The sequence below is a fragment of the Anomalospiza imberbis genome, chromosome 5 (assembly GCF_031753505.1).
Source record: "Anomalospiza imberbis isolate Cuckoo-Finch-1a 21T00152 chromosome 5, ASM3175350v1, whole genome shotgun sequence".
NCBI classification, from domain to species: Eukaryota; Metazoa; Chordata; class Aves; order Passeriformes; family Viduidae; genus Anomalospiza; species Anomalospiza imberbis.
Genome location: NC_089685.1, coordinates 20,959,308 through 20,977,707, shown reverse-complemented (window position 1 = coordinate 20,977,707; position 18,400 = coordinate 20,959,308). Strand labels below are relative to the sequence as shown.

At 35.9% G+C, this 18,400-nt stretch overlaps 1 protein-coding gene across 3 annotated transcripts in view; it reads right to left on the bottom strand.

The window, feature by feature from the left end:
• Window positions 1-210: 210 nt before the first annotated feature.
• The window catches only part of POT1 (protection of telomeres 1), a 59,837-nt gene continuing 41,647 nt past the window's right edge, over window positions 211-18,400 (bottom strand). For all 3 annotated transcript variants that reach the window (XM_068189835.1, XM_068189836.1, XM_068189837.1), the window contains 10 exons: window positions 16,579-16,739; window positions 14,169-14,257; window positions 12,956-13,000; window positions 12,358-12,514; window positions 10,860-11,065; window positions 9,449-9,584; window positions 6,838-6,932; window positions 5,178-5,269; window positions 2,971-3,076; window positions 211-1,950 (listed from right to left, as the gene is read on the bottom strand). In XM_068189835.1, the coding sequence (XP_068045936.1) occupies window positions 1,838-1,950; window positions 2,971-3,076; window positions 5,178-5,269; window positions 6,838-6,932; window positions 9,449-9,584; window positions 10,860-11,065; window positions 12,358-12,514; window positions 12,956-13,000; window positions 14,169-14,257; window positions 16,579-16,739 (1,200 nt within the window). In that variant the 3' untranslated portion in view covers window positions 211-1,837. The remainder of the gene's footprint in view (window positions 1,951-2,970; window positions 3,077-5,177; window positions 5,270-6,837; window positions 6,933-9,448; window positions 9,585-10,859; window positions 11,066-12,357; window positions 12,515-12,955; window positions 13,001-14,168; window positions 14,258-16,578; window positions 16,740-18,400) is intronic.

Sequence of the window (18,400 nt, the reverse complement as noted above, 5' to 3'; positions counted from 1 at the left end):
TGCAACAAACCATTCATCTGGAGCATTATGCTGGATGAAGGCTACTGATGACAAAGTTTTCACAGTTATGAAATTGAAATAAAAGTCAAATACATGAAAAACCTCATTATTTGGAGAAAACTTTATTAAACATCTTAATACAATATTCTATAGTAAAAAAATAATGTAATGCATAGGTAGAAGTTTTAGGCAGGGATCTCAGACAAGGCATGTGGTGAAATTGATTTATTTTACACTGAAGTTCAAAACATCTTTTTATTTATTACTTTATGAAGACATGTTTAGAAAAAATGTACAATATCAATATCTTTCACAGTTGTTAACAAAAATATAAAAACAGAAATTCATGTTTCCACACTCTATATAAAATAAAAGCAAAGAAGATTCCCTTCAATTTAACTTCTAACTTGTGAAAACGTTTGGGTATGGCCAGTGTCTAAAGTTTTTTAATATTAATTTGTTTTAATTATTTTCTGTTGATGCATTTATGCAAAAATTCAAGAAAACATTCTTAAGTCAGCAGACTCTGATAAACTGCTGGTTCAATTCCAAAATATTTTTATTTTTTAGAAATTTTTAAAGGAAATATGCACTAACCACTTTTAATATTGGTTGTCCCTATACACAGATCAATAAAGAACAATATCCTGGCTTATGACATATAAACCCAGTGTAATTTTTACAGTACAAAAAAATTACCAGAGGATATTTGATGAAATTTTAAGACAAATTGCATAATCTATTAAATGGCCCTCAAAAATGAAAAGAAAAGTCATCTACTATCAAAGTAATAATCTACTTACAAATATTGCATCTTGCTTCTGAAATTCTTTAAAAACAGCTGCTATAAATACTAAGTCATTTTGCTCTGATGGAAAGCATTTGATTTGACAGGGATTTCTACATTAATTATCCTTAAAGAGACATGTCCTGAACTTGTCCTAGAGACTTCAGAATGCAAAGTAAAACCACCACATAGTTTTCTAGTATAGCAGAATTTTCAGTCCATGATAGCACTAGATCAGTTCTGTATCTCCAAATTTAGGCACACAATCTGATTATGTAAGATGGAAAAGGCAGATCAAGCCTTTGAAAATATAGACCCAGCTAACAAACATGCTAATAACTGGTACCTAACAAGGCCACCCCATAATCATTGCCATCTACCAAATATCAGTATTCATTTTACAATTTTACCTTACTTTCATGATTGACTTTAATTTTAGTGATAATCACTTCATGGTCATTTTCACAATCCCACCAGAATCTACAGTAACTGGTACATGTAGCAGTTACCTGAGTGTTACTAACAGGAGGAGTTTGTCTAAATGTACATATCAGTACAAAATCAAAGAAGTCTCTAAAGACCAGCCTCCCTGTCAAACTGAGAACAGTAATATTGGCTTGCACTAAGTAGTCTGAGTTTACTAAAGAGCTCTGTATCTCTGCCTCTGTTGACATAATTTAATACAAAAATGAACGCACAGCATCATCTTGACTATTTTTTCTGAGTAAAATTCACAAATTTAGAGTAACCTCACCACTTCCTTTTTGAAAGATGGAAAGTAGATTGCTTCCATCAACGTCAGCCAAGCAGCTTCCAGTGAAAAGCTTAGTACCTCCACTTGCCCTTACATCACAAAGTCATGTGCCAGGAAAATAGCAAACATATCAAATTATAATTCCCATTCCCATTCATACATAAACTAAAAATTCATAAAAACAAGTTGAATTCCTAAGAATGGAACAAAGATAATTTTCTTCTAATCCAGTCTCTGATCCCAGCCCCCCACACAAACTGATTCTTACTGGATTACTTCCAATTAGCAACACATTACTATACAACATCTTCAGCAACTGTGGTGTCAAAAATTTGGTAACAAACTTGATTTTTCATTGCATCTCTGACATTATAGGACTTGATGAAGCATTCCAGCCATGGCAATTCACCTACCAACAAAATCCAAATTACTGTTCAATATTCATTCTAATTTTTATAGGAGGAAAGTATAACTTGAGCAAGATCTTAACTACGATATCTAAATGTATACAATAGTTAATACAGAGAAAAATTGTTAACTTTGAAATTCCAATTGGTATCTTTTAAGTTTCCCACAAGATCTGAATTGGTGTTCAGTGACAGTCTTCCAATACTTGTACTCCCTGCACCAGCACTCCACAAAATACTTGGACCCAGTAGTCATGCCACAGAAAAAAATACATATATGTAAAGACTTTCCAATAATAAAACTTCATCTCCACATGTCTCAATGAGACAATTTCACTGGTCTCAAAAGGAAAATCCTTTACAATCTTTATTACAGGACAACTTTCAAGTATGGCAAAGACTCCAGGGTGATTGCAGGGGTCACTGACAGCCATGTACTTGGAGTATGCTCTGGAGGTTGGAGCTGCATCAAACGTCCATCAACCCTGGACATGTGTAGCTTAGGCAGAGCTACTTTCTGCCACAACACATACACTGCACAAAAATCTCTGTAAATGGATTTGGATTAAGCATTGCTCCATTTCCATGGATATTTCCTATAGCAAGGGATGCTCTAAGTCAGAATCAAAAGCAGGATATCACTCAAGGCATGTGCTTTGGGAAACGGAATTTCCTTTCCGTTTTCCCTACTGTGCTGTGACATTCAGTATGAGGGTGTTCTGGTTAACATCCATATGAATACAGATGGCATATTAGTGGCTGCACAGGCATGACTGTATTCACACACCACTGCATGCTACATGAGAATTTAATGAACCATTTATTTTCTTTCTCAAAAGCAGAATTACTGTGAAAGACATGCTTCAGAACAAATTAACATGAACCCTGCTTTCAGGCTCCAGCATTTTTCTATATTGAGTTTTGCCTGTGCCTAAGTTGAATTCTAAGACTTTTCATATGCAATAGCAGATTGAAAGACCGCTTCCCTTCCCACCCCCCTTTTAAAATAACAGCAAACTGACCTAATTTTCTTCCTGGAGGACAGAGTGTATTCATGGTCATCTGCATCTTTTGCTGAAGAAAATTATTAGTTAAGATTTCAGAGGCAGGAATTTGGAAAAACTTCTCCTGAAAGAGAACAGAAGAATATGAGGTGTTGAAAGAGGTGTAAAAAATAATTAGCCAGAACCTTGACTGCACGTTCTTTTAGGAAATAAAAATCAGGTAACACAACAGAAGAATAGTATTATTTCAAAAAACTGTCTGGATACAAAAAAACCCCAAGCTGTCTGAAAAAATTAGACTGTTTTTCAGTACCCTTTAGTATTTATGGACTATAGCCACCCAGAAAGCAAACATGTCAGCCTCTATACATAACTGGCAGACATTCCTCAGGAACCTCCATAAACAGACAACATCAGACAATGTTGGGACAGAGAGGATGGGCAGTCCCCCTCAACAGTCCCTCATATTTTGAGAGGAAAAAAAATCATTTGAAAACAAGGGGCACTGCAACCTGGCCTTATACTTATGGAATTCTTTTAGTGTGAGTTTCATTTGCTAGCAGTTTTAGAAACTATGGAAAAAAGGCTTATACTGTGGGGTACACTTGTGAATGGAGACAGAAAATAATAAAAAGAACATTAAAATGTTAAATAACATTTTCTCTGTATTATTAAACTACATACATTAATCATGACTGAAAAAACTCCAAGTTTACTCTTTCCAAGTTTGTTACCTGATTTTGGATCCCTAAAGGCTCATCATCTTATGACTTCTCACAGTGAGCTAAGATTTTTGGTAGTAATTTCTCATTACTGTTAAAAGATACAAATACAGTATAATCTGCCTCTGTATAATTTTAAACATGTTTAATGGTAATGATCAGAAGTTAGAGGATAATCCAGAAGCAAAAATGACAGAGATAACTTTCTCTTCTCTCTCTTCAGTCTTCTTCTGACTATAGATCTTTTTCATTTTTTCCCTTGACTGACTTTTCCTGTAAGGAGGGGAGGAAAGAAAAGCATGGTGTTCTTACAGAAGTGCAACTGGAAGCTAATGTAAAGCTGCACTTCAAAGCAGCCCAGTTCCTTCTCAGGTGGTGCTGAAGGACTGGAGTTTAGGCTTGGAAACTCTTGGCTTGTCTTTGAAGTACCACCAGCAGGAATGTGAGCAGCTGGCACTTCAGGAGAAACTGCGGGTATTTTCCTGCAGCTAAACTGTAGTACTGAGCAGTATCTGCTAAGAAAGTGAGCCACCCTGAAGTAAAAATTTTTGGAATTCTGCATCAAGAGATGGCTTAAATCTTTTTCCCCAACTTCATTTTGCAGTTTTATTTTTCTTGATATAAAAACAAAAAAGGACAGTAGAAGGAAAAGATGACTGACTGAAATGGGGATTGTAGTCTTTGATCTCCTTTGCTGTTAAAACACCATGTATTTTAAGAAGGAACACATTTTTCCTGACACTATTTTTACTTACAGTATTAAAATTAAATAAGGAAGAGTATTCTCTTTACGTCCCACTCAAAGTTATCTAATATAATGGTAGAAAATGTGTGAATATATACACATTAAACAACACTACTGTGCAGAAAAAAGTCCCACTAAATTCTTTTTCTTTCCCATTTTGTCACACCCACATTGCTGTGACAGAGAAACCATCCAGTCTTCAGTGTCTCAGGAAGAAGCAATGGTCTTAAGTTGCTTCAGAGAAAACTGAAGATAGGTTAATTCTAAGGTTAGTAAAGTAATTTAATAAATTGCTTCTGAAATCTAAGATAAATATCTGTACAGATATAGCTGCCTAGGGAAAGAGAGCCTCTTTACCTCGTGATCATTACTGAATGGAGAGATTCCATTCAGAGTTAAAAAAAGAGACAATGAGATTTTAAACTGACACAGAAGTTAGCTGCATAAATCCTGAGACATTCCTATAATTCACATAGCATTCAGGCTGCATAATTTAACATTGCCAGTAAAAAAGAAATTCAGCCACAGGAATATAAAAAAGTTTATGGAAATACAAAATAATCTATCTTCAAGCTTAATTTTTGTCTTTATGCTTTAATGGTCTATACTCTATACAGTATTAACTTATATTGTAATTATTCCCACAAAACAGTGCAGGTAACATAGAATGAGCATTTGTGCACATACATTTACCATTTTAAAAACAAAATCCAAACTCTCATCATCTATAGAGTCTATCTTTACCTAGGTTTACTTACATAATCAAAAAGGTACGCATTTAGTGATGCTGTTTCATCAACCAGTGTAAACTTCATAATAAAAACATACTGGAGCAGTTCAATACCTAAAGCTGAAGAAAAAAAAATTTGATATTTATCTGAGAAAATATGCAAGGCAAACTATAACAACTTGACCTGACAATATCCCTTTTTTAATAGTAACTGACTTTGAATACTGTCATTAGAAGTATAGAATAACAGACCAAAACAGAGGGTCTGCTGTCTGACAGCAAAATGTCATTTATCTCTTGAGACAACACTGGGATTTTCCTAGAAACACTTTAATAGATGAGCCTATAAAAACACAAAGATTTTTAAGTACTTATTCCCATGCTAGTGAACAAAAAAGCTAGTATTTGCTTATTTCTTACATCCAACCTTAGTAGGATCGTCCTACTCCTGTGTTCTTTTCTCCAGGGAAGATTAAAGGAGAGGTGCTCTTAATTCAGTGGTAATGAGAATTCCACCTGAAAACTATCTTCTGAGGAAAACAGTTTATTTGATATGATGTAAAAAATTCCACCAGGCTTGTTCAGAAAAAAACTTTGCTGGCAGTTCTGAAAGTATTCTTGCTCTGCATCACTCTTTTCTGGGTACACCTACTTAAACTGGTAGTCATTTTATGTTCAACCGATCTAATAGACTTGCAGGTTTATAATTTAGCCTCAAAATACAGCTGATGGAAGAAAAATATACATAAAATAGTGTAACTGTCAGGAAGCATGAATTAATATTGTTTTCATTTTGAGAATTAAATCTCAATCATTGCCAGTTAAATATTACTTTACAATTATTTAACAGGATACAATTATGAAAGTTTATTTAAGAAAATCTGCAACTCTGCACCACACAGTTCTATTGCTCAAATAGTTTTCTTCTTTTAGAAAGTGTTTACCAAACTTATATACTGCTAGATATACCAACTTAATATGTTAGAACATGAATTAATAACACATGCAAATATTCTTTTTCCTTAATGCCTTGTAAAGTTTTAAACTCCATTTCCATTGTTTTAACATATTGACTGCAAATAGTAACACAAGGAACACATGAAGCACATGTGTTCAAGCACAAGAATACACGTAATTGTTGTGGAATAATTCCTTTCATTTGAGTATTATTTCTTGCAGACTCTCTGGAACATGAAGTTTACAGAAGAGAAGTCTAACTTGTATGAGTCATTAAATAAGACTGTCTTTAGTTCAGGTCAGAAAAACGGTATCTACAAAAGGAAAAGCAAGATTAACTTCAAGGACTGCAAGTACATACAGTTTAAAGGTAACATCTACAATCTAAAATTATTGACATCTGCACTACCGTGTTATTGCTGATACCAATGCTAGAAAAAACTAGTCAACATTTAAAATCTTTTAATTCATACTACAATTGTTCCAAAAGTAACTATGTTACTTCACCTGGTAAAAGGTGAAGAAATGTTACAGCACCATATACAATTGGTGTAACTATGTTACTTCACCTGGTAAAAGGTGAACAAATGTTACAGCACCGTATTCAACACGACCATAATTACATGCTTTCTGTACAAAACTGCAACCCAAAACTGCAAATCAAACCATTTCACATCAACACTTCAAAATCAAAGGACAAAGTATTTCAGGACAGTATCATGTCAGCAAACCTTGTGCTATTTCAGTTGGTTCCCATGATGGTTGCTGTTCTGCTGCAATGGAACTTAAATTCTTCATAGGCTTTGGAGCTGAACACTGCTTGCACCTAGCATTTAAAACAAGATATTGAGACTAACCAAACACTGATGTATTTTTCCTAGAAGTGTTCTGCACAGAAAAAAAACCCAAAACTCTGATTTTCTAACACAGTGGAATTGCAGAAGTATTTCTACTGCTGCTTGAAATAACTCTTTTACCAGACACACCAGCTTTAGAGCACAACAAACCCCTTACTGCTGTTTTTCAACTATCCATGAGGAGAAATAAATCTGGAAGACTACTTCAGTGATTAGACAGGAATAAAACTGTACATCAAGGCTGAGAGAGCTAGGATTGTTCAGCCTGGAAAACAGAGGGCTCCAAGCAGACCCTACTGGGCCTCTCCATATATAAAAGGAGCTTATAAGAAAGACAGACAGACAGAGACTTTTAACCAGGGCCTGTAGTGAAGGAGCAACATTTTTAAACTGAAAGAGGGTAGATGTAGACTGTGCAGAATGAAGAAACACTCCACAAAGAAGGAACTGAGGCACTGGAACAGGCTGTCCAGAAACACTGTGGATTCCTTATACCTGGAAGTATCCAAGACGAGACTGGATGGAGCTGAGCAATGTGGTGTAGTGCAAGGTGTCTGTGCCAAAGGCAGGGGGTTGGATTAGATGATCATGAGAGGGTCTTTCAACCCAAACCATTCTATGATTCTAAGATCACTACATTGCTAAACATATGTTCATATGCCACTACTTCTGACTTTGTAAAAGTAGTAATGAATCTCAACACTCTAAACCCATTCCAGAGTTACAGGAGAAATTTGGCTTTGCCTATGTTGAGAATATTAACTAAGGGTTGTTAAAACAATCTATTTTATTCCTGGTGTATTTACACCAATTATTATGAATTTAACACGTGACCTAGTAAGCTAATGTTGCAAGTGGATATTGAAGAACTGTTTTCAAAGTTGCTCCCATTTACCTCATGGAATGAAATTACAGAACAAAACTATCTGCTCCAAATTAAGTTTCCGTATTAGTATATTATAGTTAGAACTTAAAATAAACATTTATTATCTTTAGAATTATATGCAAAGAATGTCATAAAAATCCATAAAACTGCTTCTGCTTAAGTGATATAGTCAAGTCACTTTTTTCCTTTAAAAAACCTACTCAAACTCCAATAAACAAACTTAACCGTGACTTTTGCTTTTTATATTCAGTGTGTCTATGTTTATTTTTATATATAAATGAATATACATGCAAATACACACACATATAATTCATTCTACCATACAGAATCATCTAGACTTTGCTAAGTATATGCCACTGATAAAAACATGCATGAAACATAGCTCTGAAATTTAGTGAGCTGTAGCTTACATATTTGTGAGGTTCCTTCCTAAATATCTTACAAACCATTTACTTTTATAGTCCAACCATTTGCAAAGAGAACAACATCTGAAGGTGACTTGTGTGTAGCTGGGGAAATATATGGATATGGATTATGAAAGTACAAGCAGAAATACTTTGTATTGGTGAAGATCCTGTCCCAGTAGGAGTACCCATATACTGCCTCTATTTAAAAAAAGCTGCAGACAGCAATATCTGTAAAGGTCAAAACTATATATGACAGAGAAACAATTATCTGAATTCATTTTATGGATGGCCCCCTATGGGAAACTTTAGGGTTCACATGAAACACGGAATATTTCTGCGTAGAAATTTTTTTACTGCCTGCAGACCTAGCATAGCACCCCATTTGCACTGTGCTCTGCCCGAACAGCAGAGAGAGAGGACTCAGTAGCTTGCATGGAGGAGATTGGCATTTCTGAGCTCAGCAGCTGCACGCTGCTGGGCACTGGGCAAACACACTGCTGACAGCTCTCACTGAGCAGGAACATGGCATTGCATGGCAGATCACACATACCAGACCTCGGTGTGGGTGCTGTGTTCTACAGCTTTGGAACTGTGGAATTCAGAAACCTGTTGAAGTCATCTCTACAGTGAATGACATCCACAAACAGGTAAGGCACTTTGCAGTGCTGTGGATCACAGCAAGTTACAAATGGTAAGGAAAGGCTGTCCAAAATCCCTTACTGCTTCCAAACCTCAAGCTTGCCCAACACTAAGAGAGAGAATGAGTTGTAGATTGACAGGCTATTTAAATATTATCTGTTGTATATATATATATATATATATATATATATATATATATATATATATATAAAACTCCTCAGCATACAGTTTTAAAAACAACATATGTTTTGAATTTAGTCTAAGTGAGACCAGAAAATGGAAGATCTGGACAAGATGAGGTATAGAGGTATTTAGGTACTTTGCACTCCATGTGTGTTTCCATTTCTACAGCACAAACTGCAGTCAGTCATTTGATACCAGGTATCAGATGATATGGCATTTCATCCCTGATGTCAGTACTGTGGATCATGCTATGTGTTTTACAGAGAATCTTTGGGTAAGTTATCCCTTCGAGCACAGCAGTCTGAATTACTGAAGAAAATGCTAGCAATAACTGCAACTATTGAAATATCAACAAATACTTTTAACCTACCCATAATATTTTACATTCCCTTTTAGAAGAAAAGGAGCTGAAAGATCTAGTAATTCAAGATCATCTTCTGTGGATCTCACAGGAATAACACACTTGAATCTTTTTGTAAGCTTCCCAATTTCTTTTAGTGTTCCACCTATTAAAAACCAAAAAAACATGGTTTCTTAAACAGTAGTCAGAAATAAATTGAACAACTTAGTCAGCTGATTTCAGGGCCTTCAATAATAATTGATATCCACTAACAAAAACTCAAAAAAGAGTCCAATACCTTCTCACTTTTACTCAACAACAGACTCAACTAAGAAACAAAGATGGACATTTATCAAAGCAGATGCCTTAATATCTTCCTCACAGCTAACACTGTAACGAAGAGGTTGTACTTAGTTAACACCACTTTCATATAATTAGTCCTATGATTTTACTAGCCATTTTCTTAGAAAAAAATCAAAGCAACCAAACTGATGTTTTATATGCACATATCCACACACAGACATACTTAGTTACTGATACTTTAATATCTGAAAATAGATTTACCGAGTTGTATTGCTCACACTGTTCTAGGAAAACAGAGAAGAAATAGATTTTTTTTTTTTCAGAAAGAAAAGGTTAGATTGAAATCAGTTGGGAACACGTCAGAAATAAAGCAGCTATCAGAACTAATTTCTTATAAAAGAAAGCAGAAAACAGAAGGGGGTTTGTCACTGACCCTCACACAAAAGACCACCTGACTTACATTTGCTTATTCACATCACTACTTGAGCACAATTGAAAGCTTTGTTTTGAACTCTGAATGGTGCTATATGCAATTTATTATTTTTATTATATAAAAATTCCTCAATAGTATTCTTGCTAAATTGCTTTGTTTAAAGGTCAGTGGCTATTTCTCTTTCCTGAGGAAATCTGATAAAAACCACACCAAACAAAAAAAAAAAAAAAAAAAAAAACACCACTGAGAGAAACTGTATTAATCTGAAACAACAGTGACATCCAGAGGCTGACAAATTTAATTCGAGGCTTGTATTACCAGAAGCCTTTGAAAACTTTCTGTATCAATACTAAAAATAGGCTTGCTTAGAAGACTTGGCAAATTTTAAAATCAGAACTGAAAAACAAGTATGCACAGATAGCAAAAAAACCCCCATATTCAGATGTTAATTGTAGCATAATCGACAATAAACAATACTGGCACAATTTTAAAATAGACAGAAGCAGCTTACAAGACCTTTACAGACTACAATCTCCTGTTTGCATAACAGTAACTTATAGTTCCAGCTCAGTTTTTCTTTTCTTTGAAGACATCTTTATGATCATCACTACTTACACTGAATACAACTTCAACACATCTTTACTTTGTACATACACAGAGTGGACACAGTGCTGTAAAAAATGGTATATTCACAATTCACCTTACCTTCTATCATAATCAAGGTGTCTTCAGGATGTTGAAGCATTTCATCATGCTTCACAAAATGGATGGCTATTTCCCTCTGTTTCTGCTCTTGTGTAGTCCATGTTACAGATTCATACCAGGATGTATTGTGTAATTCTGGGTTTGGGGCAGTACTGGCAGAGCCGTGTAAAATGAAGTCAAAGTCATCTCTATCTGGAACTTCTTGCCTAAAACCATTTCCAAATTGAGTTAAGTATGTTCTAACAGCTTCTCCTTAGGCAACCTACCAACAAGGATGACAGTATATATATACTCCAAATAAATATTATAATATAGTCATGAGAGTCAAAGGACATACAGGAAAAATATCCTCATTGTTTTATCAGTTTAAACATTAAGAGTTGTATAGTATATTACGACCTTCCATGTTAATAAATATGATAAGTAGTATGCTAACTTATCTAGCAGCAGAGGCAGCCTAGTGGCTACATCCCACACAAAAGAAAATCCATGGAAAACCAAATCTATCAGCTTTATGTCATTTCAGTTGGGTCTTAAAAGGGTCACAAACTGCATACCACATCATTAGAGTGAAAAGACTATATAAACTTATGTAATTTCAAGTTTTATGTTTTAGTCTGTTTGACTTTGCATAAACTGAGGTAGCAAAAAGAAAAAAAGGACAGGATTAGGATAGCTTCACATAAGTACTGTCAAGGGAAAATCTGCAACTCTGCACCACACAGTTTCTATCCTGCCCTGCTGGAGTGCACCATTCGTGCATTTCCACTTGTCATACACAGAGAAGCAATAATGCAGGCCATCCAAATTACACAAATATTATAGAATCAATTAGGTTGTAAAAGGTCTCTGAGAGTGTCCAAACCAGAGCAACAAAGACACTGAAGGGCCTTGAGGGGAAGCTGTATACGGAGCAGCTGAGGTCACTTGGTCTCTTCAGCCTGGAGGAGACTGGGGAGAGACCTCACTGCAGTTACAACATCCTCCTGAGGGGAGAGGAGAGGCAGGCACTGATCTCTTCTCTGTGTTGACCAGTGACAGGACCCAAGGGAATGGCCTGAAGTTGTATGATTTCCCTGATATTTTTGGATCTAGAAAAGATGCCTTATCTGGAAGATGCACTTTCATCGAAGATACTTTATTAATTCATTTGGAGACTATTGCATACCTCTTTGCATATCCTATTTTAAAACTGTAATGAAACACTTGAGATACTTCTATAAAACTATGGTATGGAAAAAAACTGTACTGCTGCATTTGCAAATAAAGAAAAATTATTGTTTTGAAAGCACTCAAAGAGTTCTGTAAATAGAACTCATCTGATGATTTGAAAATCTCCTACTTATTATCAGTGAGTTTCAAATCTTTGCACATAATGATATACATTTACATTCAGCTTATCTTACACAAAAAAAAATGTTGGAAACACACTGAAAATCTAGGCATCCCAAAACATACATAGCAATTCCTAATTATTTGTATTGTGCAAAACACTTACAAAGAGTTGCATTTGGAACAATGAAGTTTAACAGACTGATGGAGCTTTTGGGGTTTGTAAGTTCTCAGCTTTGCTCTAATGCGATACTGTTGAGGAGCTGTGCTGTTTGTTATGGTTTTCAGTTCTGTAGTACTCAAATTCTGATGATCTGTTAATACTGCAAAACAATACACAGAGAGATGAAAAAGCACCATCCATACTATTAATCACCATCATATTTGTAATACGGGAAATGGCGATCGCAGGTATGCATTTCTTCTGATTTCCAGCTTTTCTTTCCTTCCCAGCTGCAGGCTTAGTTTTATCAATAGAACTTGTTATTACAGTCAGTAAGATAAATCACATCAGGCTGTGGGAGCATGGTGTACTTCAGGATACAGAAACACAACATGTACAAAAACTAAATGAAAGTAGAATATACAAAAATGCTCTATTCAGTTTAACAACAAATAAACCCAGTACAACATACATGCATTTATACTCTTGGAATTTATACTCTTAGAATAGCTCTTCCTATAATAACCTTTAAGATAATGTTTAAAAACTACTGTTGTTCTTCAGCAAAATTAGAATTCACCTTAAGCAAAATGTTACCTACCTGTAACAGATAACTGCTGACATCTCTGTAAGTGCAATTCAAAATCTAAAATAAAGAAGAATTTCCTAATTATTTTCCTTCCTTCTTTTCTTTTTTATCATACAAAAATGGACATATAGACATACATATGGAAACATATCAACAGGTATGTAGATAAGACAGGTAGATACACACAAAACCAAAAGCTGAACAAATGAAAACGAAAATCCCAGTAATGTATGAAAACAATACAACAACAACAAAAAAAATGCAATACAAAACCAAAAAAAAAGCAGCAAAAGTAAGCAGGAGACGTACATTGCATATCAAGAGTTAATATATTAGAGGGGAAGTTAGCATATATATTAAATAGGAATTCTTATCAAAGTGAACACTTTTCAGAAGTAAACTCTGAATGATCTGCTGACATAAATTGTATTCATCCCCTGTAATCCTTCTGGACAAAAGCATAAATACATTATTCTAAAACCAATACAGACTGGTCCTCGCTCTGAACAACCTCTACTACACACAGACAGCACAGTAAATAGGTGCAAAATTTTTTCTAAATTTTCATTTATGGACTGGACACAAAGCATTTATTTATTCTTGACTTTTGCATCCTTTTAGAAATATCCTATGTTTTTATGTTAATAATGGCTGAGTAACACAGATTTTTAAAAGCTAGAAGCAAAGATACAGACGATGTCCAACCAGCTTTAGAGTTTAATTCCCTTTTAGTTATTCTTATCCTGGGCTAAAAATACCATTCAGAAAATAATATGGAGTCTGTAGAACTGTCTATAAGATATCACTATTCCATACACCTCTGCCACTGACACAACTTTCCATCCAACAGCTTAAGAAGGGCTCCTCAACAGGCAGCTGTTTAGTAGCATTTTCATTGCCTGTCCCTGCAGAATTGCCCTTTAGAGGGTGGCACTTACAAAACTCTGTTTTGTGATCTAATATAGTATGATTAAGAACACCATCTATGTTTAAGAATTTATTCACTAACTCCTACAAAAGTATCTTTCCATGTAATATGAAATGCTTGTGCTGCAAGACAAGAAAGAGTAATGCAAATTTCCAGTCTAATAAACTGAAAGAATTCTCTAGGACTTGGAATGTGAAAGTACCATTACACACATAGAGAAGCAGTAACTGTGACCTTATCTTGACCATATATATAGATATTAGAAGAAAGAGCAAATCAGCTTTCAGTTGCTCTTACCTGTAACATTGCCAAAAGTGCTGTCGATGTCCATTGAACACATGCTTTCCATATTCTGACTGTCTGTCACATTCACAGATTCTAAGAATCTAAAGGTAAATGGCAAAATATTTTATAATCTAGACAAATCTTTTATATATCATCATACACACACATATATATATATATATATATATATATATACAGGATTATATAGCCACTTACACAAAACCTATTTATTATCAATACATAGGTATAATGTTAAGACATAAATGTTCCAGCAGGGACATAAAACTCAAATGAACCATAATTTTCAGAAGATTATATTAATGATGCAGATGAGACACTTTCCAAATCACTTCTGGAACATTAAACACAAAATAGTGCCAAAAGAAATATGTACTACTAGAAACAGAATTCCTGATAATGGAATTTGGACTTTGGTTACTTAGCCTTTCCTAAGGAAGAAAAAAATATAACATTTGGAAGAAGGGGCAGATCACTCAGCAGGACTACAAGGATTTTATGCAGTCAGAAAATTAGAAGTGCCAAAATCTGAGTAGAACTTTATATGGCTACTGCTGTATGAGACAACAAAAATAGCTTCTCCAAATATATCATCAACAAAAGGAGGGCTAAGGAGAATCTCCATCCTTTATTGGATGTGGGAGGAAACAGTGACAAAAGAAAAGGCCAGTGTACTTCACACCTTCCTTACCTCTGTCTTAATAATAAGACCAATTATTCTCTAAGCATCCAGACTCCTGAGCTGGGAGACAGGGATGGGGAGCAGAATGAAGTCTTCATCATCTAAGAGGAAATGGTCACTGACCCACTACACCACTTACACAGCTTTAAGGGGCTGGCTGGGAACTGTCCATGGATACTGAGGGAGCTGGCAGAAAGTGCTCACAAAGCCACTTTCTATTATTTATCAGCAGTCCTGGGTAAGTGAGGAGGTCCCAGTTGAATGCAGATGGTTATCTACAAGAAAGGTCAGAGGGGTGATCCAGGGAACTACAGGTCTGTCAGCCTGAGCTCAGTGCTGGAGGTCATGGAGCACATCACCCTGTGTGCCACCATGTAGCACATGAAGGATACCCAGGGGATCAGACACAGCCTGCAAGGGTTTATGAGACGTGTCCTGCTTGACCGACTTCATCTCCTTTTATGACAAACTGACCTGCTTAATGGATGAGGAAACAGCTGTGGATGTAGTTTACCTGGACCTTAATAAAGCCTCTGACACCGTTTCCCACAGCATTCTCCCGCAGAAACTGGCTGTCATGGTTGGGACAGGTGCATATTTGCTGGGTAAAAAACTAGCTGGATGGCTAGACCCAGAGTGTGGTGGAGAATGGAGTTACCTCCAGCTGGTGGCAACTCACAAATGGTGTTCCCCAGGGCTCAGTACTGGGGCCAGCTCTGTTTAGTATCTATACTAATGATGAGGACAAGGTGACTGAGGGCATGGCACCCTCAGTAAGTTTGCAGATGACCCCAAGTTGAACAGGAGTGTTGATCTGTTGGAGGGTAGGTAGGCTCTGCAGAGCACTCTGGACAGGCTGGACTGATGGCCAAGGCCAAGTGTATGAGGTTCAACAAGGTGAAAATGCACTTGGGTCACAACAACCCCATGCAGCGCAACAGGCTGGGGCAGAGCGGCTGTAAAGAGGCTCAGCTGAAAAGGACCTGGTGAAGGGGCTGGAGCACAAATACTGTGAGGAGCTGGCATGGTTTAACTTGGAGGAGAGGAAGCTCAGGGGGGACCTTAACACTTATCTCTACAACAAGGGGACAGGAAGTTGTATTGAGGTGGGGTCAGCCTCTTCTCCCAGGTAACAAGTGTCAGAAGGAGAGAAAATGGCTTCAAGTTGTGTCTGGGGAAGCTTACTTTAGATAACAAGAAAAATTTCTTCACATAAAGGGTTGTCAAGCATTGGAAAAAGCAGCTCAGGCAAGAGTCATCATCCCTGGGGGTGTTTTGAAGTCATGCAGATGTGGCATTTAGAGACATGGTTTAGTGGGGCACTTGGACTTGATGATCTTAAAGGTCTTTTTCAACCTAAATGATTCTGATTCCTTATAAGACATTTTAGTAAAGAATGTAAATTATCTGCTTCATTGTGAACATCTTTAAATCTCACCACTTTCAAGCAGCACATATGCACAGGTTTAAAATGTGCATAATTAGAATTAAGCTAATTAATATTGAAATCTTGATCCCTACTGTATTTTAAATTTGAAAAAAATTGCCTTTTTTAAGTATCCCTCCAAATACTTCTCATCTTAGTGGTGCTAAAGACATATTCTGTTTTCGAGTTTCTGATTCTTAGAAACATTTACAATTCTAAACTGCACAGCTATTACATTAGCCTAGAATTTTCAAGAATGATCTAGAGAAAACTGAACATCTACACATACTACTTACTCTTTTAGTTCCTTAACATCTGGGTTACTTTCTGGCAAGAGTCCTATTCCTCGACCATAACAGGTGCCACCATGAAGATGAAATTCCATGTGTGAGACATCTTCATTGTCAGCGCTTGCTTGTTTCGCATGAATACTGTAAATTCTCACAAAGCTTCCAATCTGAAAGGAAAAGAAAAACCCATTTTGATTACACAAAGTTAGTTATTTACATGGCAAATTCTAGTGCTCATGAAGCTTCCCTGTTTTAACTGAATCACAGAACAGCTGAAGCTGGCAGGGACCTCTGGCGATTACCTTGTTCAACTCTTGTGCCCAAAGCAGAGTCAACTAGAGCAGACCTCTTAGGGTTGTTTCCAGCTGGGTTTTAAATATGTTCAGGTATGGAAACTGCAAAACCTCTCTGTGTGATCTGTTGCTTTATCAGGAAACATTACTGGCAGAATAAGCCTTCTTAGTAAATCTAATTCTCAAACACACTTCAGAAGACACACCAAACAAGTCAATACATTCCTTTCCCAAGGGCACAATTTGCCTTCTGTACTCCCAACATAGCCTGACAGAGACTGACATTCTGTGATTTGTCCTGGGAATGATCACATTTAGCAATTGACCTCCTGTTCATCACTGTACATGACTTACTATGTTTACATGTACATACCAACATATCTGCTTACTCAGATTTCTCCATCATATCTTCCATTACAGGTAACATAGCACCAGGAAAAAAAGACAGTATCTGTTGGAAACTGAAAGATCTTGGCATTTTTACTATCTCTGTTAGATTTCCTCAGGTACATGGAGAATATGCTTCTTGTTTTGCTTAGAATGATTTTGTGTTTTCTGAAAGAGTTTTGTCAAGTTACACAAATGGACTTAAGCTAACTTATACAAGCATCTATTAAAAAGAAAGTTATGGAGTGGTGAATACTGAACACATCTTTGTAAGTTTGGTTTTATTTCAAAATACCACTCCCATTATCCCCCAAAGAAAACCCACACACCCCACCAAACAACCAAAACCAAGCCCAATGTTCTACAGGCAGATAAAATGAAGACTCAATTACACAGCTACCAAATATATTTTTATATAATCTGAGATCCAGATAACAGCTGGGAAGCTACACACGCTCAATGACCTGGTTTTATATTAATTCTAATCATCTTTTAAATAGCCTGATAGAAATGACAAATTATTTTAAATTTATTTCAATTAAAATTAATATTACAGCGGTCAATTTATTAAGTCATATTTCAGCTTGAGATCCAACTTTAACCAGTGAAAACTGAAAAAGTATTCCTATTTGACTGGACTGGTCATGTCATACTACAACACTTTTAAACAGATGTATATATATGCATAAAAGCAGATGGAGCAGCAACCTGTGTCTAGAATCCTCCTCTCTATCAAGGAACAAACTATGACAACATAATGCTGGTATCAAACTGCTCTTTTAAACAATAATCACACATGAAAAAAGCAGCATATTTTCCTATTGAGGCAGCAGGGACATAAAAAGTGCACTTCAGCCTGCACCTATTTTGCTTCTGGCATGGAGCTCTTACCATACTTTTAATTGATCTGCTCTGTTAGTAGGCTGCTCATTTTCTTCATTCAAAGCACCACCAGGACAGGTTGTGCATTTAGATGGCAGTTAAGAGGCTTATTCAAAGACAACTGTTTTTTTTTCCTTTCCAGATGCTGATTTCACTTAATTATGACTATTCAAAAAAGCAAAGGACACTCACTTTATAAGACTAATCTAATGACAATGACAAATGCTTTTGGAGAAAGTTTTTTAAAAAGTTCTTACCTACGTTCT